The 13,323-nt window shown below is 53.2% G+C and overlaps 1 protein-coding gene across 2 annotated transcripts; it reads left to right on the plus strand.

Annotated features, from left to right (window-relative positions):
- The first annotated feature begins 1,458 nt into the window (after nucleotides 1-1,458).
- SPINK4 (serine peptidase inhibitor Kazal type 4) lies at nucleotides 1,459-7,944 on the plus strand. 2 transcript variants are annotated; one of them, XM_087742404.1, is made up of 4 exons: nucleotides 1,459-1,603; nucleotides 5,982-6,016; nucleotides 6,345-6,457; nucleotides 7,868-7,944. In XM_087742404.1, exons 1-4 carry the CDS (start codon nucleotides 1,459-1,461, stop codon nucleotides 7,920-7,922), a joined length of 348 nt encoding a protein of 115 aa, XP_087598530.1. In that variant the 3' UTR covers nucleotides 7,923-7,944. The 2 variants fall into 2 exon arrangements, with proteins under 2 accessions (XP_087598530.1, XP_009474665.2); XM_009476390.2 differs by lacking the exon at nucleotides 1,459-1,603 and adding an exon at nucleotides 4,829-4,964.
- The last annotated feature ends 5,379 nt before the right edge of the window (nucleotides 7,945-13,323 follow it).

The following is a 13,323-nucleotide window of genomic DNA, read 5'->3' on the forward strand; positions in this document are numbered from 1 at the left end:
CCCAGATAAACAAGAGTGGACATTGGTATGCTTGGGACAGCTGATATTCCTACCCCTGCTGCCAGCATCCGGGTTAACTGTGTCAGCTCAGAGAAGGAGGGCACTGTCCCGCAGCAGTCCCAGCCCAGCTAGCTCAGCGCTCTGCCTGTCCAGCCCAGGCACACAGCCTCAACCCCTCCCTTACGCCAGCATGGTGGCTTGGTTTACCCTGTGCTGAACATTTACTGGGGAAAAAGTAAATCCGTGGTTTTCTGCTGCTTTATCTGCTGCACTGAGGATTTGGACACCCATCCCTCATGTGCAAGCACATGGAAAAAGGAAGGTCAACCCCATCCTTAAGCGGCCAAGGAGCTGCAGGGCATTTGCGGACCGCAGATGCATTCAGAGTGCATCTTGCAGTCCAGAGGCCTGACCAGGCAGAGGCAAACCCAGTAGAGAGGAGGGGCAGGTGTCCTTGGATCGGGGCAAGCCGCAGCAACTTCTGCCCAGCTACAGTGACTCCAGCTGGCAGCTGAAGCAGGGGAAAAGGTGCGCAATGGATGCTCCCCCTAGCCTGCTGCACCTCTGTGGTCCGGCGCACAGCCTGGCTTGGTGGTAAGCTCTGGTCTTCTCCAGATTGATGCCACCTTGGCCCTGTCCGCTCTGCTGCAAGCAGGAGGGCTGGTATGTGTATTCACTGTGTCTTGCCCTCTCGCAGCTGACAGCGTCACTGGGATATTTTTGAACCATGAAAGAAATAATGGGCATTACTCACTGCCTGCCACAAGGAAGTATTTAACCATCAGTAATAAAGAGAGGAGGGAGGCAGCTGAAGGTGTGATCTGGATCCTGAAAGTGTGGCGAAACTGATGGGAAGTGGTGACGGCTGATCCCTGCCCTACTTACGCAGGGAGACCTCAGATGTGAGGTTTTGGCTTCCCTGTATATCCAAAGGAAAACCTCTGGTCACCTGCATCTCTGCTTTTTTTGCATGCAAAGAGAACAAATTGGTCCTTCTCCCTTCCACTTGTGGGGAGACCTCACGGTGAGTGGAGAGGCAGGATGGAGACTATCATCGACTCTGTAAAAACCATCTGGAGGCAGGGAGGGAGCTAAGGATGAAAATGAGTGTGGTACTTGTTCTCCTTTTTTTGACTTGCCCCCTTGTACACCAGGAGGATAGACTGCGGCCTCTGGGCTTGGGCTGCACAAGGTACTGTGTACCCCTGCTCCCGGGGTATGGCGGTGTTTGTGGGTTCCTGGCATTTGCTGGTATGTAAAAGCCCTGGGAAGAGCAGCAGAACAGGAGTTAAAATATTGGTGCTAGTGCAGCAAGCCAGGAGGCCGAGAACAGCCCTGAAATCCAGGAAAGGCAACAGATAACAGCAAGGAACCGGCAGGTGCTGGGTGGAGTGGTGACGACACCAAGGCCACACCACAGATAAGGCCACCAGGCAGATGTGGAGCAAGAGCAATGTGATGCAATCTGGCTTGGCCTCTTGCCATCTGTGCCCAGCCAGATGGAAAGCCTGCAAACAGCACCGTGGCCACCTGGGAGGCAAAGGCATGATAAGGGCTCACGATGTGAGGAGTGATCCCGGGCGGGCGGTGTGGACATGGGCGGGTGGGTGCCGGTGAGCGTGTGGGAACAAACACAAAGGCAGGGGCAATGCCGTGAGGGAACAAGCGTGAAATTGGTTTTGGAAGTAGAGATCTCCTTTCTTGTCACTGCTGTGTCCAGCAGAGTTTCTCTGCCTTGCTGGCAGCGAGACGAAGTCTCTGGCCCTGCAGGCAAGCCCAGGACCTTCATACCTGCCCCTTCTGCCCTTCTTGGAGGGCTGCGGCTGGCAGGGGTGCAGGGAGGAGGCAGCAGAGCCAGGGCCCTCACTCCTGCCCCAGGAGAAGCCGGAGGCGAGTCCAAGGGCAGCCCCAGATGCAGGAGATGGGGAGCAGCTCTCCCATGTGCTGCTGTACCGCTGGGAGCCCGGGACCCACCGAGGACAGCAGAAGGGTGCCTCGCTTTGTGATACGGACACGGAGGAGGAAAGCCCAGGCTCAAATGCGTGACTTTCTCAAATGTAGCTGGAGCTGTGTGGCCAATGTGAGGGCAAGCAGCCACCAGAAAACCTCCTGTCCTACCCGAGGAAGAATTTCCCCACCTCTTCTTCGAGGGCGACAGTAGGCAGGACTTTCGTCAGGGGCTGCAAGCCTGTGCTTGAGAAAAGCAGGAAGAGACAAAACCAGTTTGCCAGCAGTGATTTCCCCTTTGTTATCTCTTAGTGTGTCATTTTAATTTGCTCTGTGAAGGTAGCAGTGTTTGAATACCACTGAGGAACCACGTGGAGGAAGATCAAACCTCGTATCAGCCAACAGCTTTTCCCCAGCACCGCACGACCTGCTGCCTCCGGCACAGAGGTGATGCAGATGTTTCCCGACACCTTCCATCCAAGGAGAGTGACCTGGAGCATACAACATGTCCCAGCTGCATGGCCCCAGCCCATCACTCCTGCACTGCCGCTGGCATGACCCGAAGAGCCAGGCCATGCTTGGGACCAGCGGCACAGCATGGTTATCCACAGCGGTGGCACCAGAGGCATTATGATCAGGTAGCTTTTTTGGTAGTAAAAATGTTGAAGAAGATCGTAAAGGCTCATGATAGCCCTCATTCAGGGCTGCACTAAGTGTTGGTGTGGATGCAGCTTGCAGGAGGTGGCCCCACGTTGTCCACACAGTTGAGTGTTGGCGGGGACCAGATTTGCAAGTCAGGTGCCTAAGGAAATACATCGCCACGTGCGGGAGAGTGAGAGCTGCTGTGTCCCCAGGACCCAGCGTGCTGGTGGCAGGGCCCTCCAGGGCTTGCCCACAAAACCTTGTACACAGCAGGGCTTGGTAAGGGCATCCGCGGCTTTGTACATGGCCCACCAAGGATGGACATCTTCCACAACGCTGCTGGTCTGCGTTGCCCACCCTCTGGGGTAAGGTTTCTTTCCTAACTACCAACCTGAACATCTCAGGACTGTGGTTTGTGCCTGTTGCTTTTTATTCTGTCACCTGGCACTACCAAGAAGAGGTTGGCTCCATCAACTGCGCTTCCAGGAGTTGCAGGCTGCTATCAGATCCCGGCTTGGTCTCCCCTGTACTAGTCTGAACAAGACCAACAGGCCCCCATGTACCTCAGGAACAACTGCTAATGCAGTTAAATATTTACTTTAGTTGAGGGATTTCCAAAGTGGAATAATAATAAAAGCCAAAGGTTACTGAACTGTGTAAACTCCATGAAGAGGGAATATAAAACATGTGCATAGCTGTGTCGGCAGACCAGAGGAATGGTTCTGCAAGGGGAACCCTGAATCGGTCACATTCCCCCTTCCCAAAACCCGGTCACAGCCCTGCTGAGTTGGGTGGAAGGACCTCCCAAAGGCACGGATGGAAGCAGCCTCTGGCCACGGGGGATGCTACCAAGCTGTTCCCTCTTGTCTCAGCCAGCTGGGGCCAGTGTGTACCTTCCTAAACCTCAGGGGAAGAGGTTTAGGGGAAGAAATGTCCTGAGCACGGTCATGGTCAGCTCCGCAGCAAGTAAGCGCAAATGTGCATGCTGTGGGTGTCTGGAGCTCTCCCAGCCTGCTGGTGGTTTCTGTAGGACACCTACCCCCCGGCTGTCCCTTGCACACACAGCACCTCCCACCCGATCCCAGGGTGAAGGAGGCTGTCTGTCACTTCTGGCCCAGATTGCATCTCAGCAAGTCTGTCCCAAAGGAGTTTTTGGTCAACACTGGTCTTCAGCTACAACACCAACTTTCCACCCAGTGGTCCTCTTTTTCATCCTTCACTCTTCACCAATTGATTTTGATTCACCAGAGGAAGGTGGAGATGGATGTGGAAAATCCAGTTTCTCAGAAAGAGGTGGTGAGGATGCTCACACAGAAAGACTGATGTCAAGCGTCCAGTCTTGTAGGCGAAGTAGCTTCCGTCTTCTGGGGTGGTGATGCTTGCTGAGAAGTCCTTCACTGAAGAGTTGGCATCTCTTACCACTGACGATCCTCTCCAGCCTTTCTGTCCCCTCCCTGCTGTATGTGCCACCTCTGCCTATTTAAACTGGGTATCCATGCACACAGCCCTCTTCCCTCACGCTGAATCTCATTATAAAGATAATTTTGCTCTGTCAATCTCAGCTCCAACCATTTATGTGACCAAGAGCAAGGTGAGCAGAGCAAGGTATTAAACTGTCCATGATGATGGGTAGAGGAGCACAGGCAGTGGCTGCACCTGCAGCTCCCTGCTCCCACTCAGCTGAATTTCGTTCCCTCCAGCCCCTCTGCACCCCCAGCCTTTCCCATCCCATGCAGCAACAGGGTGGGCTGGCTGCAGCATGACAGCAGGCCTCCCCTGTGTTTAAGATCCCTCTCCTGGGGTCCTGCCCAGTGTGTCAGGCAGCTGAGTATCCTCCTGGCCAGGTCTCATGGGGTAATGCTCAGGCCACAGCGCAGCCACCCAAATCAGCCTGAATTTCCTGGCTTTTCCACGTGAAGTCTCCCAGCCCGAACGGGGATACCTGCCATATATGAAGAATGGCAGCTGGAAAGCTGGAGGGCTGGTTCAGGTGAGATACACCCAGAAGCAAACCGGCTGGGTGGAGTGGAGAAGAGCAACATTGCCCAACCCAGACTACAGTGCGAAGGGATTGTAAAGCAACCTCCAGTGCTGGCACCTGGGGCTGGCAAGTGGCACTGGGGTGGCTTATCAGTTGCATGAGAGCACCCAAGTGATCCCTCTAGGTGCACGCTCCAGCTGTTCCCAGCGCAGATCAAATGCTGCTCAGAATGCTGCTTTTCCCAGCGCTGCTGAGATAAGCCAGTGCCCTCCCCTATAAAGGCAGCCATGAGCGGAGCGAAGTGCACGAGCGCATGCGCCTGAACCAACCATGCCTTTGAGGGAGCTGCTGCTGGTGGTGGCGGTGGCACTGGTGACTCTCATCGCTGCCAGTGGTAAGCCCACTCTGCTGCCGGCAGCTGGCTCTTCGGTGGCGGGTTGGGAACCACGGGGGGACCAAAAAATGGGTGGGAGGGCAGAAAGACCCAGAAACTGTGGTTTAGAGAGGAGGTGAGGAGGGTAAGCAAACACAGCGGCAGCGCGGTGGGGAAGAAGGACTGGAGCAAACACACCGTGCCTTGTTAGCAGTTTGAGGCAAGGGTTACAGGCTGGTTCATCAGCCATATAGCACTTGGGAGAGGGATGGGATAGGGGATAGCCTGTGATATGAACAGGAACAGGAATGTGCGAGGACAGCATGTACACTGGGGTCGCAGCTACTGTTGTTCCTGCCTCCATGAAGACCTGGAAGCCTTTGCAAGAGCACTACGTGTTCAGCATATTCAGGTGGAAAGCAGCTGTTTGTAGCCTCTGGAAAACTGGTGCTACCTAGGTGCATGTAGTGGTGGTCCTGTAGCAGCCTGTGTGTGAGCCCGCATGCTCCCGGGACATTCACGCACCACACAGACGGGTTGTGAACTGTTGCTACTGCTGCTCTGCCTGACTGCAGAAAAGGAACCCACCGAATGCAGCTCTCTCTGGGGATGGCTGTTGTCCGGCTGTGCAGCGTCACCCAGCCTCAGCCCTCTGAAGATACCCCATGTCCCCATGCAGCACTGCATGGGTTCACATTTCCTGGGATGTGTTGGATGTTCTGTGGAGCTCCTGGTCCAGAGACTGGGAGAGAGGACTGTCGGAAGAGAGATTAGGCAGTGGGAACAGGTGTTCCCAGCTTTGTCCCAGCCGGATTGGCTGCGGATGGAGGCTGTGCGTTGTGCTGCTTGGGAGGGTGAGGGAGTGGCGTGCAGAAAACTGATGCCCCCTCATGAAACCCACACAACTGCTCCGGGTCCTGAGTGAGCCCTGCACAACTCTGCCTTCCCTTTGGTTTGGATGCGACCCTCTGTCAATGCCTCGTGCTCCTGCCACCAGTCACAGGTGTGCCACGCTCACAGGTCTCTGCTCTATTTCAGGGGCAGAGCTGAACGAAGGGAATGGCCTGAGAAGGGTAAGAGGTTTCTGGTTTTCCTCGTTCCTGGCTTGAGATGGGATTTAGTGCCTGGGGTGCCTGGGAGAAAGGCCACTCCCAGCAATCAACCCCAGCCTCATGGGTACAGGTGCTCCAGCAACAAACCTGCATGAAAGCCCAGGTTGTGAGTCCCACTGAGGAATGCGGTGGCCTCTGCTCCCTGCTTTCCCGCTCTGTGTGCATGCCCTGCCCTGTCCTTGGCAGAGGGAACCAGGCCTCCAGCGGCACTTGCTCCTGCCCGGGTGCTGTGGGAGGAAGAGAGGGTGCTGCTGGCTCTGAAATGTGTGCTGCGGTTTCTCCTTTCCAGCCGGTGTGTGGAGACATGGTTGAGCTGCAGGCCTGCCCCCTCCTGCTCTTGCCTGTCTGTGGGAGCGATGGGAACACCTACGCCAATGAATGCCAGCTCTGTGTGCAGAAAATGTAAGGTCATGCCCTTGGCAGAGACCTCCAGGGGTCTAATTTTGGCCATCTGAAACTGGGTGCTTGTGAAACACCACCATTCAGGCTCCCCCGTGCCTGGGGAAAGCTATGGCAGACAGGAGGTACATGTTCCTGCTAGCAAAGTGGAAGAGGACTTTTTCATGTCACCTGAGCCAGGCGCTTGGCTGTGAAGCCTGTGAGCTTTGCCCTCCTGCGCTGGCAGTGCCTGCGGATAGGTGCAGGCATGCCCCCGGCCCTTGCCTGCAGGTTCCTGCCCCATCCTTGGCACCGCGTTTAGTGACTACTGTGCAGCTGCAGCCTGAGAGATTTAGCTCATTGTGTTGGCAGGGGACTAATCCCACAGAAGAGCTGAATATTCATCCATTGGATCAGCTTGCTAAATCATCAGCCCTGTGGCTGCATGATCAGCAGATCCAAAAGGTGAGGTCACGAGTCCATGGCCAGGAGACCCTCCAACACAAGTGCCTGCAAACTGCCAACAAACCAGATGCTTTGTAGAGGATGGGAGAAGGTCCCACTGTCTGTGCTGCCTGCAATTAGAGAAGGGAGAGTTGAACTTAGACAGGCAAAAAGGCCGACTAGGTATTGAGTCTGGACAGTCACATAGCACCACTAAGTCCTTCAAAGGGACCTCTGCGAATGCAGATGCACAGTTATGTGCCTCGTGGCTCTTTTGGCAGAACTTCAAACCAAAGGTACCACCATAAAGTTGAGGACTAGGGCAGCATGGACCTCATGAGAAGCACAAGGGCTGCTTTGGGGCAGTGATTTTATCCAGGTTGGGAAGTGACTGAGCAGGGGTTCCTGATAGAAAGGGACTGAGGGTGAAGATCAGGTTGAACACAGGTCAGCATTACACTTGCATGGCAAGTAACACAAACTGTGTGCTGGGCTGCAGGAGGAGAGGGATGACCAGCTTGTCAAGGGAAAATGGGTTGCAAATGGGATGGAGCCATACTCTTCTTGGTGGTAGCAGGTGATGCAACATAGGGCAACAGCCACAAGCAGCAGCCCCAGAAGGTGCAGGCTGGACATGGAGGAAACCCCTTTCCCCAGTAGGGTGGTACACCAGGGAGGTGTGTGGGGGTCTCCATCCTTGGGGCAGGGGTGGTTAGGGCTTAGACAGAGCCATGGCCACTATAACCTCACACTGGGGACAGCCCTGCTGTGAGCAGGTTGGGCTGGAGACCCCCCACCAGTGCTGCACACTCGGGAGGGGACATCTGTGGGCCAGGATGGCTTGCTGTCATCTCAGCTTTTTAGACAGGAAAATGAGCAAGCCAATTTTATAACAGTCAGCTCCGTTCCATGGGCTGGATGGGAGCCAAGGTATGACTCGAAGAGTATTTTTTTTTTGAGCTCTTACTCTTTTTTCCTATGTTATTCTAGGAAAACCAGGCAAGACATCCGGATTTTGAAAGACGGGGAGTGTCAAAATAGCTGAGCTTTCTGGTAGCTTTCCTGAGCCTAGAAACAGGTGATTAATTGATCCTGTGTGCTCTGTGCTGATTGCACAGTTAAGTAAGTTAGTGATGGCGAATAATAAAATGACATGCACAATCTTATTTCAACAGCACTTTTTTATGCAAGTCTGGGGGAAAACAGCACAAGCCATTTCCCACAAAGGGCTACTAAAAGCGCACAGTCCAAACATTCATTTCAAAACATTCATTTCAAATCCACATCACAAACCAGGGCTCTGCACTGTAAGTATTATTTCACCCACATTCCTGTGAGAAAGGCCATGTGGGAGTAGCAAGAAACACACAGATCCTGGTGAAGAAGGTGCTGAACAACTGCAATTCTCTTTCTGTAGGAGGCAATTTAGCAAAGGGAAAGTAAAGTTTCTTCAGTGTGGGAGAAAACAACTCCCTGGCTCCCCAGTAAACACCACTGCTTCCAGAGCTGATGTAAATTGAAAATAGTAACATCTGCACTTCTCATGTTAGATGTTATTCAGCTTTTTATCCAGAGCCTTTCACAACAGGAATCAGCCCAGATAACACATGGAAGCATGGGAAAAGCCTGAGTGGAGGCCCTGAATGCAAGGGACCCTGGATCTCTGCTCCAGCACTTGAGAGCAACCTCCAAACTGAACTAATTACCCACAAGTGCTCTCCAGGAACTGCAGGTTCCCAGCCAGTTGCCAAATTTCAGGTCTAGGTTGCTCCTGGTGTCAGGGCCATCTTTGTGACTGTGGCAGGGCACAGGCTAACCAAGGTAACCGTGTAAGTGTGCATCAGCAGTCCTTGGGGCTCCCTCTGCTCTTTCGTCTCCCACTTCTACCAGATGGGACACAGCTCACCTTTCACAAAATACCTGTAATGAGGTTGTACAACGTGGGTACGCGAGGGGCTCCCTGGGCTCACAATGGCAGAGATCAGAGGTCACTCGCTAATCCAGGACTTGCCTCCTGAATTCAGTTCAGTCCTGCACCAGATGTTGTATTTCTACAGAATGACTGGATGAGATTTCTGATCAGCTTCAGCAAAGCACTGGGTTGCTTTGAAAAGTGCTTCAGTGTGAACTAAAACCCTCCAAGGACAGGCCTGTGCTCACCCACAGGGGATGAGGCTGCTCTGACTCGCTACTGTACTCACATGGCTCGTTTGCAGGCATCTGGGTAAGGGTTCGGGGTGCATCATATGGTCAGGCGAGCTCCCTGAAGTCAGTGACCACCCTGTGAGTCTGGGAGCAGTGCCAATGTCATAGCTACTGTGCTCGGCCAGCCGGTCATGTTCTTCCAGTTCTGCACCTTCCTGGAACCACCAGGTGGGACACCACAGCACCCTAACGCATGACAAAGTCATTGCTGATAGATTTAATGCTGCAGCTGGAAATAGTATTGAGGAGCGTAAAACAGCCACGCTTGGTCAGATGGGAGATCCATCTGACCCAGCGTCCACCATCTTCTGGCCCAGAGGTGGCTGCTGTCATTAAATGTTTTTCTCTCATTAAAAGCTCTTCCCCAGGCTGAAAAGTCCTAGCCTGGCTAGCTGCTCAGAGTTGTCCAGAGCTTTGATCATCCCTGTTTTCCTTCCCTGGACCCTTTCCACTTCTGCAGAGGAGGGGACACAGCTTGCCCACCTGTCCACAGCTGCTGCTATTACACCATCTGCTCATTTGTCCTAGGCTCTGCAAGCCCATTTGCCCCCCTCCAGTCCTCAGGTAGTGAGGGAGAGGAGGTCTGGCTGTGTATTGCTCTCTGTGTCCCCAGACAGTCTGTGCAGACCTTCAGATGGTGTCTCCCCTGCACCGTAGGGCAGGGCTTTGGCAGGGTTATCACCCCCAAAACACTTCCATGGTGAACAACACAAATGCATTGCTCATCTCCCCCCTGGGATTCTCTGTTCCTGCTGCTGCCAACCCAGCCACAGGCAGGATGTATTCGGGCAGCTCTGTCCCAGCTCTCTGCCAGGGCTGAGGGGAAGGTTATGCCCAGCACAGCATGGTGCATAACTGGGACCCAGTCTCCCCCGGGGGGCACCAGCACCTCAGCCCCACACAGTGGCTCGAGCTGTGCGGGCAGCGTGGCTGCAGCCCGTCACTGTGCATCCCCTGAGAGCCATGTCTATTTATTTGCAGAGGCTAGGAAAAACCAACACAGACAATTTGGTGGCTCTTCTGAAGAGGGAAACCGCATGCCTCCAGCACAACATGGAGTGTTTCTTCAGAAACTGCAGAGCTAAAGCACACACTTGTGGTCCACATCTGCAAGGTCAAAGCGTGGGCAGCCCCAGGACCAGGTCAGTGTTGACTCTACATGCAGTGAATTCAGAGATACCCATCCTCCCTGGGGACTGGTGGATTTGCCTGTTTATTTCACACGGCTCAAGAGCAAGCAGCAGACCGAGGGGAGGTGAAGGGAGTGATTTAACACCACCACAGACCTCAGGGGTGGGTGCAGGATGGCTGGATCCAGCCTGGTGCAGAGAGCTTGACACTGAAGCCTGGCAGATCTGTGTCCAGCAAGCTCAGACGAGACTCAGGAGGCAGCTGGTGGACAGCAAGATGCCTGCAATGCACTGGTCTGTGGCAGGGGGTATGCACATGGATTAGCAATTTTGCATACAGTTTTGCTTGTTGAATTTATCCATCTGTTTCCCATCTTTTCATGCTTCAGTCAAGGTGTAGGGAGGAAGGGATTACCTGCTTTCACAGGCACTATAGTTCGTCACGCAGAGCTACAGGTAGTCCTGCTCCCAGAGAAGCATGTTGCAACCAGGCAAGTTGCCCCCAAACCTGCCTCAAGTCAGGGAGTGAAGGACAAGCCTGAAAATTGCTTCTCTGTCGTTGTCATGTAAAACAGAACTGGAAGAAGTGCCCTGACACCCTGCTAGAGTGACAGTGGTGTTGCTTCCCCAGCTGCCCATGTTGATCCCCCAGACAACCGTGGGTTTAGGGGTGCATCCCTGACTGCAGGGAGGGATAGGCAGGTCTCTGGATATTGCCTTGCAGTAGCAATGCCAGACAGGGGTAAACAGAGATACCACTGAGGCTCGTAAAGAGCTTTGACTTCTACATAGATCCAAAGCCTGGTGTTGCTGTGGCTGCAGTGACAGCAGTCCCAACAGTGCCAGGAGACGGGCATGGTGGCAGGATCCAGCCCTAGGTCCAGCTGTCCCTTGGACAAAGCGGTAGTGAAAAGCCATGTGGGGGACTGGCACGATGAGATGTACCCAAGGTTGGGGGTGTTCCCCTACTGAGCAGCTCCACTGACAATCAAGGAGTCTGTGACACTAGAGCTGCTCAGGTTGCTGGACACTTGGTTGAGCTCCTCCAGGTCCTCACCTAGGAAACTGGATGCATCAGTGAAGGTGGCCCAGGGCTAGCTGAATCAAAACGTGGAGAGAAAGGGGAGGGAAGCAGTGCCTGGCACACTGTAAAGTGTTCAGCTGCAACAGTTCATGCAACTGAGACTGGCCATAAAGTTTAACCTCCTTGCACAAATTCATCCATAGCAAAGGGGATGCAGCTTTGGCCACATCTGCTACAGAGCTCTGCTGTGTTGCTGGTGCTGGCAGGGGACAGGGCAGCAACACTGGGCTCTAAAATGAGCCCAGTGTCCCTGGCACTGTGGGCAAGTCTCTGCCTCTCAGTCCCTCCACTTCAGAGCAGAGACAACTTGAAACTAGATGGTGGAGTCTGTAATTTCCACACTGTTATCCATCACCAAAGCCTTCCCACGGGATAATAAAATCACTTCCTTGGGATTTAAACTAATTCACACACAAAAGCCAAATCTTTACAGGGATGTCGGCCCTAAGAGATGCAAGCATAGGCTCTGTAAGATTTTAAAGCCCATCTATTCCATTAAGCACCTCTAAAGACTCTGAGGGCACAGCAACTCTTTCTTTTACAAATGTTCTTTACAAATTTATTTATCTACCCAGCTAGAAGATGGCTGGAATGGAGAAACATTCATAGTACCAGCTCTGCAGTGTCATATGGTAATGTTTTGCTGAGTCAAGAGTAATTTATCAGACCTCACCAGGCTTTGGAGTGACTGAGTAGATGTGGTATGTGAGAAGCTGAGTTAGCCACAGCCTGAGCATGCACCCAGTTCCCATGGAGCACTGAAACACCCAGGGATTTCCACCCTTTCTTCCGTGTTTCATATCACCTGCACGCAGCCCAGAATATGTCAAGCTCTTTGTAAGAGCTCGTCCAGATGTGATGTCCCTCTGTAGCCAGGCATACAGAATCATAGAATAGAATAATTTACGTTGGAAAAGGCCCTTAAGATCATCAAGTCCAACCGTTAACCTAGCACTGCCAAGTCCACCACTAAGCCATGTCCCCAAGCACCACATCTACCTGCCTTCTAAATACCTCCAGGGATGGGGACTCAACCACTGCCCTGGGCAGACTGTTCCAGTGCCTGACTACCCTTTCGGTGAAGAAATTTTTCCTAATATCCAACCTAAACCTCCCGTGGCGCAACTTGAGGCCATTTCCTCTTGTCCTATCGCTTGTCACTTGGGAGAAGAGACCGACCCCCACCTCGCTACAGCCTCCTTTCAGGTAGCTGTACAGAGCGATAAGGTCTCCCCTCAGCCTCCTCTTCTCCAGGCTAAACAACCCCAGCTCCCTCAGCCGCTCCTCATCAGACTTGTGCTCTAGACCCTTCACCAGCTTTGTTGCTCTTCTTAGACATGCTCCAGCACTTCAATATCTTTGTTGTAGTCAGGGCCCCAAAATTGAACACAGTATTAGAGGCGTGATACGTTTTCCTCTTCCCCAAGCACTGTCTTTGGATGAGCATCTTGCAAGACACAGTTTTCAGGATGTCTGCATGAGGCAGGGTGACCCCAGGGCTGTGCAGCATCACACAGTGCTGGAACATGGACATCCTCACCAGCATGGGACACCTTGCCTTCACTTGTGACTGAGCTACAAAGAACTCCCTTGTGAATCACTTGGAAGCCTCACATCTCTTTATGCCATCCATGCTCCTGGCCCACCCTCCCGTATCAGAGCCTTTCCATATCTGCTCTGCTGCCACCACCCTGCTGCTTCTTTTGGGGCTGTTAAACCTGCCCCACCTATCTGGAGGTACCATGTAATCTGCAGTGGACACAGGGGAGGAGCCCTAGAGCGAAGTGGTAACTCAAGGGATAAGCAGAAAGGCAGCAGAGATGACCACAGACACCCAGGTTATGTCTTAAGAAACCCACATGCATGAAATTTCAAACTCTGGAGCTCCCAGGGACCTAGAGAGAGAACCTCCAGAGAGCAAAGGCTGTACATTTTTTAAAAAAAAAAAAAGCCTGGCAAGAACTGGAGGCAGGTCAGATCTGCACACCCCTGAGGAGCTGCTCTGCTCCCTGGCAAGTCTTAGGACT

This window comes from Nipponia nippon, unplaced genomic scaffold (genome assembly GCF_047370975.1).
Source record: "Nipponia nippon isolate SJK-2023a ecotype South Korea unplaced genomic scaffold, ASM4737097v1 scaffold_8, whole genome shotgun sequence".
Lineage (NCBI taxonomy): Eukaryota > Metazoa > Chordata > Aves > Pelecaniformes > Threskiornithidae > Nipponia > Nipponia nippon.

What these genes read in the sequence shown, in the direction of transcription:
- SPINK4 (XM_087742404.1), top strand. Translation starts at nt 1,459, where the DNA reads ATGCAATCTGGCTTGGCCTCTTGCCATCTGTGCCCAGCCAGATGGAAA. An exon ending in AAGGGAATGGCCTGAGAAGG is followed by an intron (nt 6,017 to 6,344) that starts GTAAGAGGTTTC and finishes TCTCCTTTCCAG; the next exon opens with CCGGTGTGTGGAGACATGGT. An exon ending in CAGCTCTGTGTGCAGAAAAT is followed by an intron (nt 6,458 to 7,867) that starts GTAAGGTCATGC and finishes ATGTTATTCTAG; the next exon opens with GAAAACCAGGCAAGACATCC.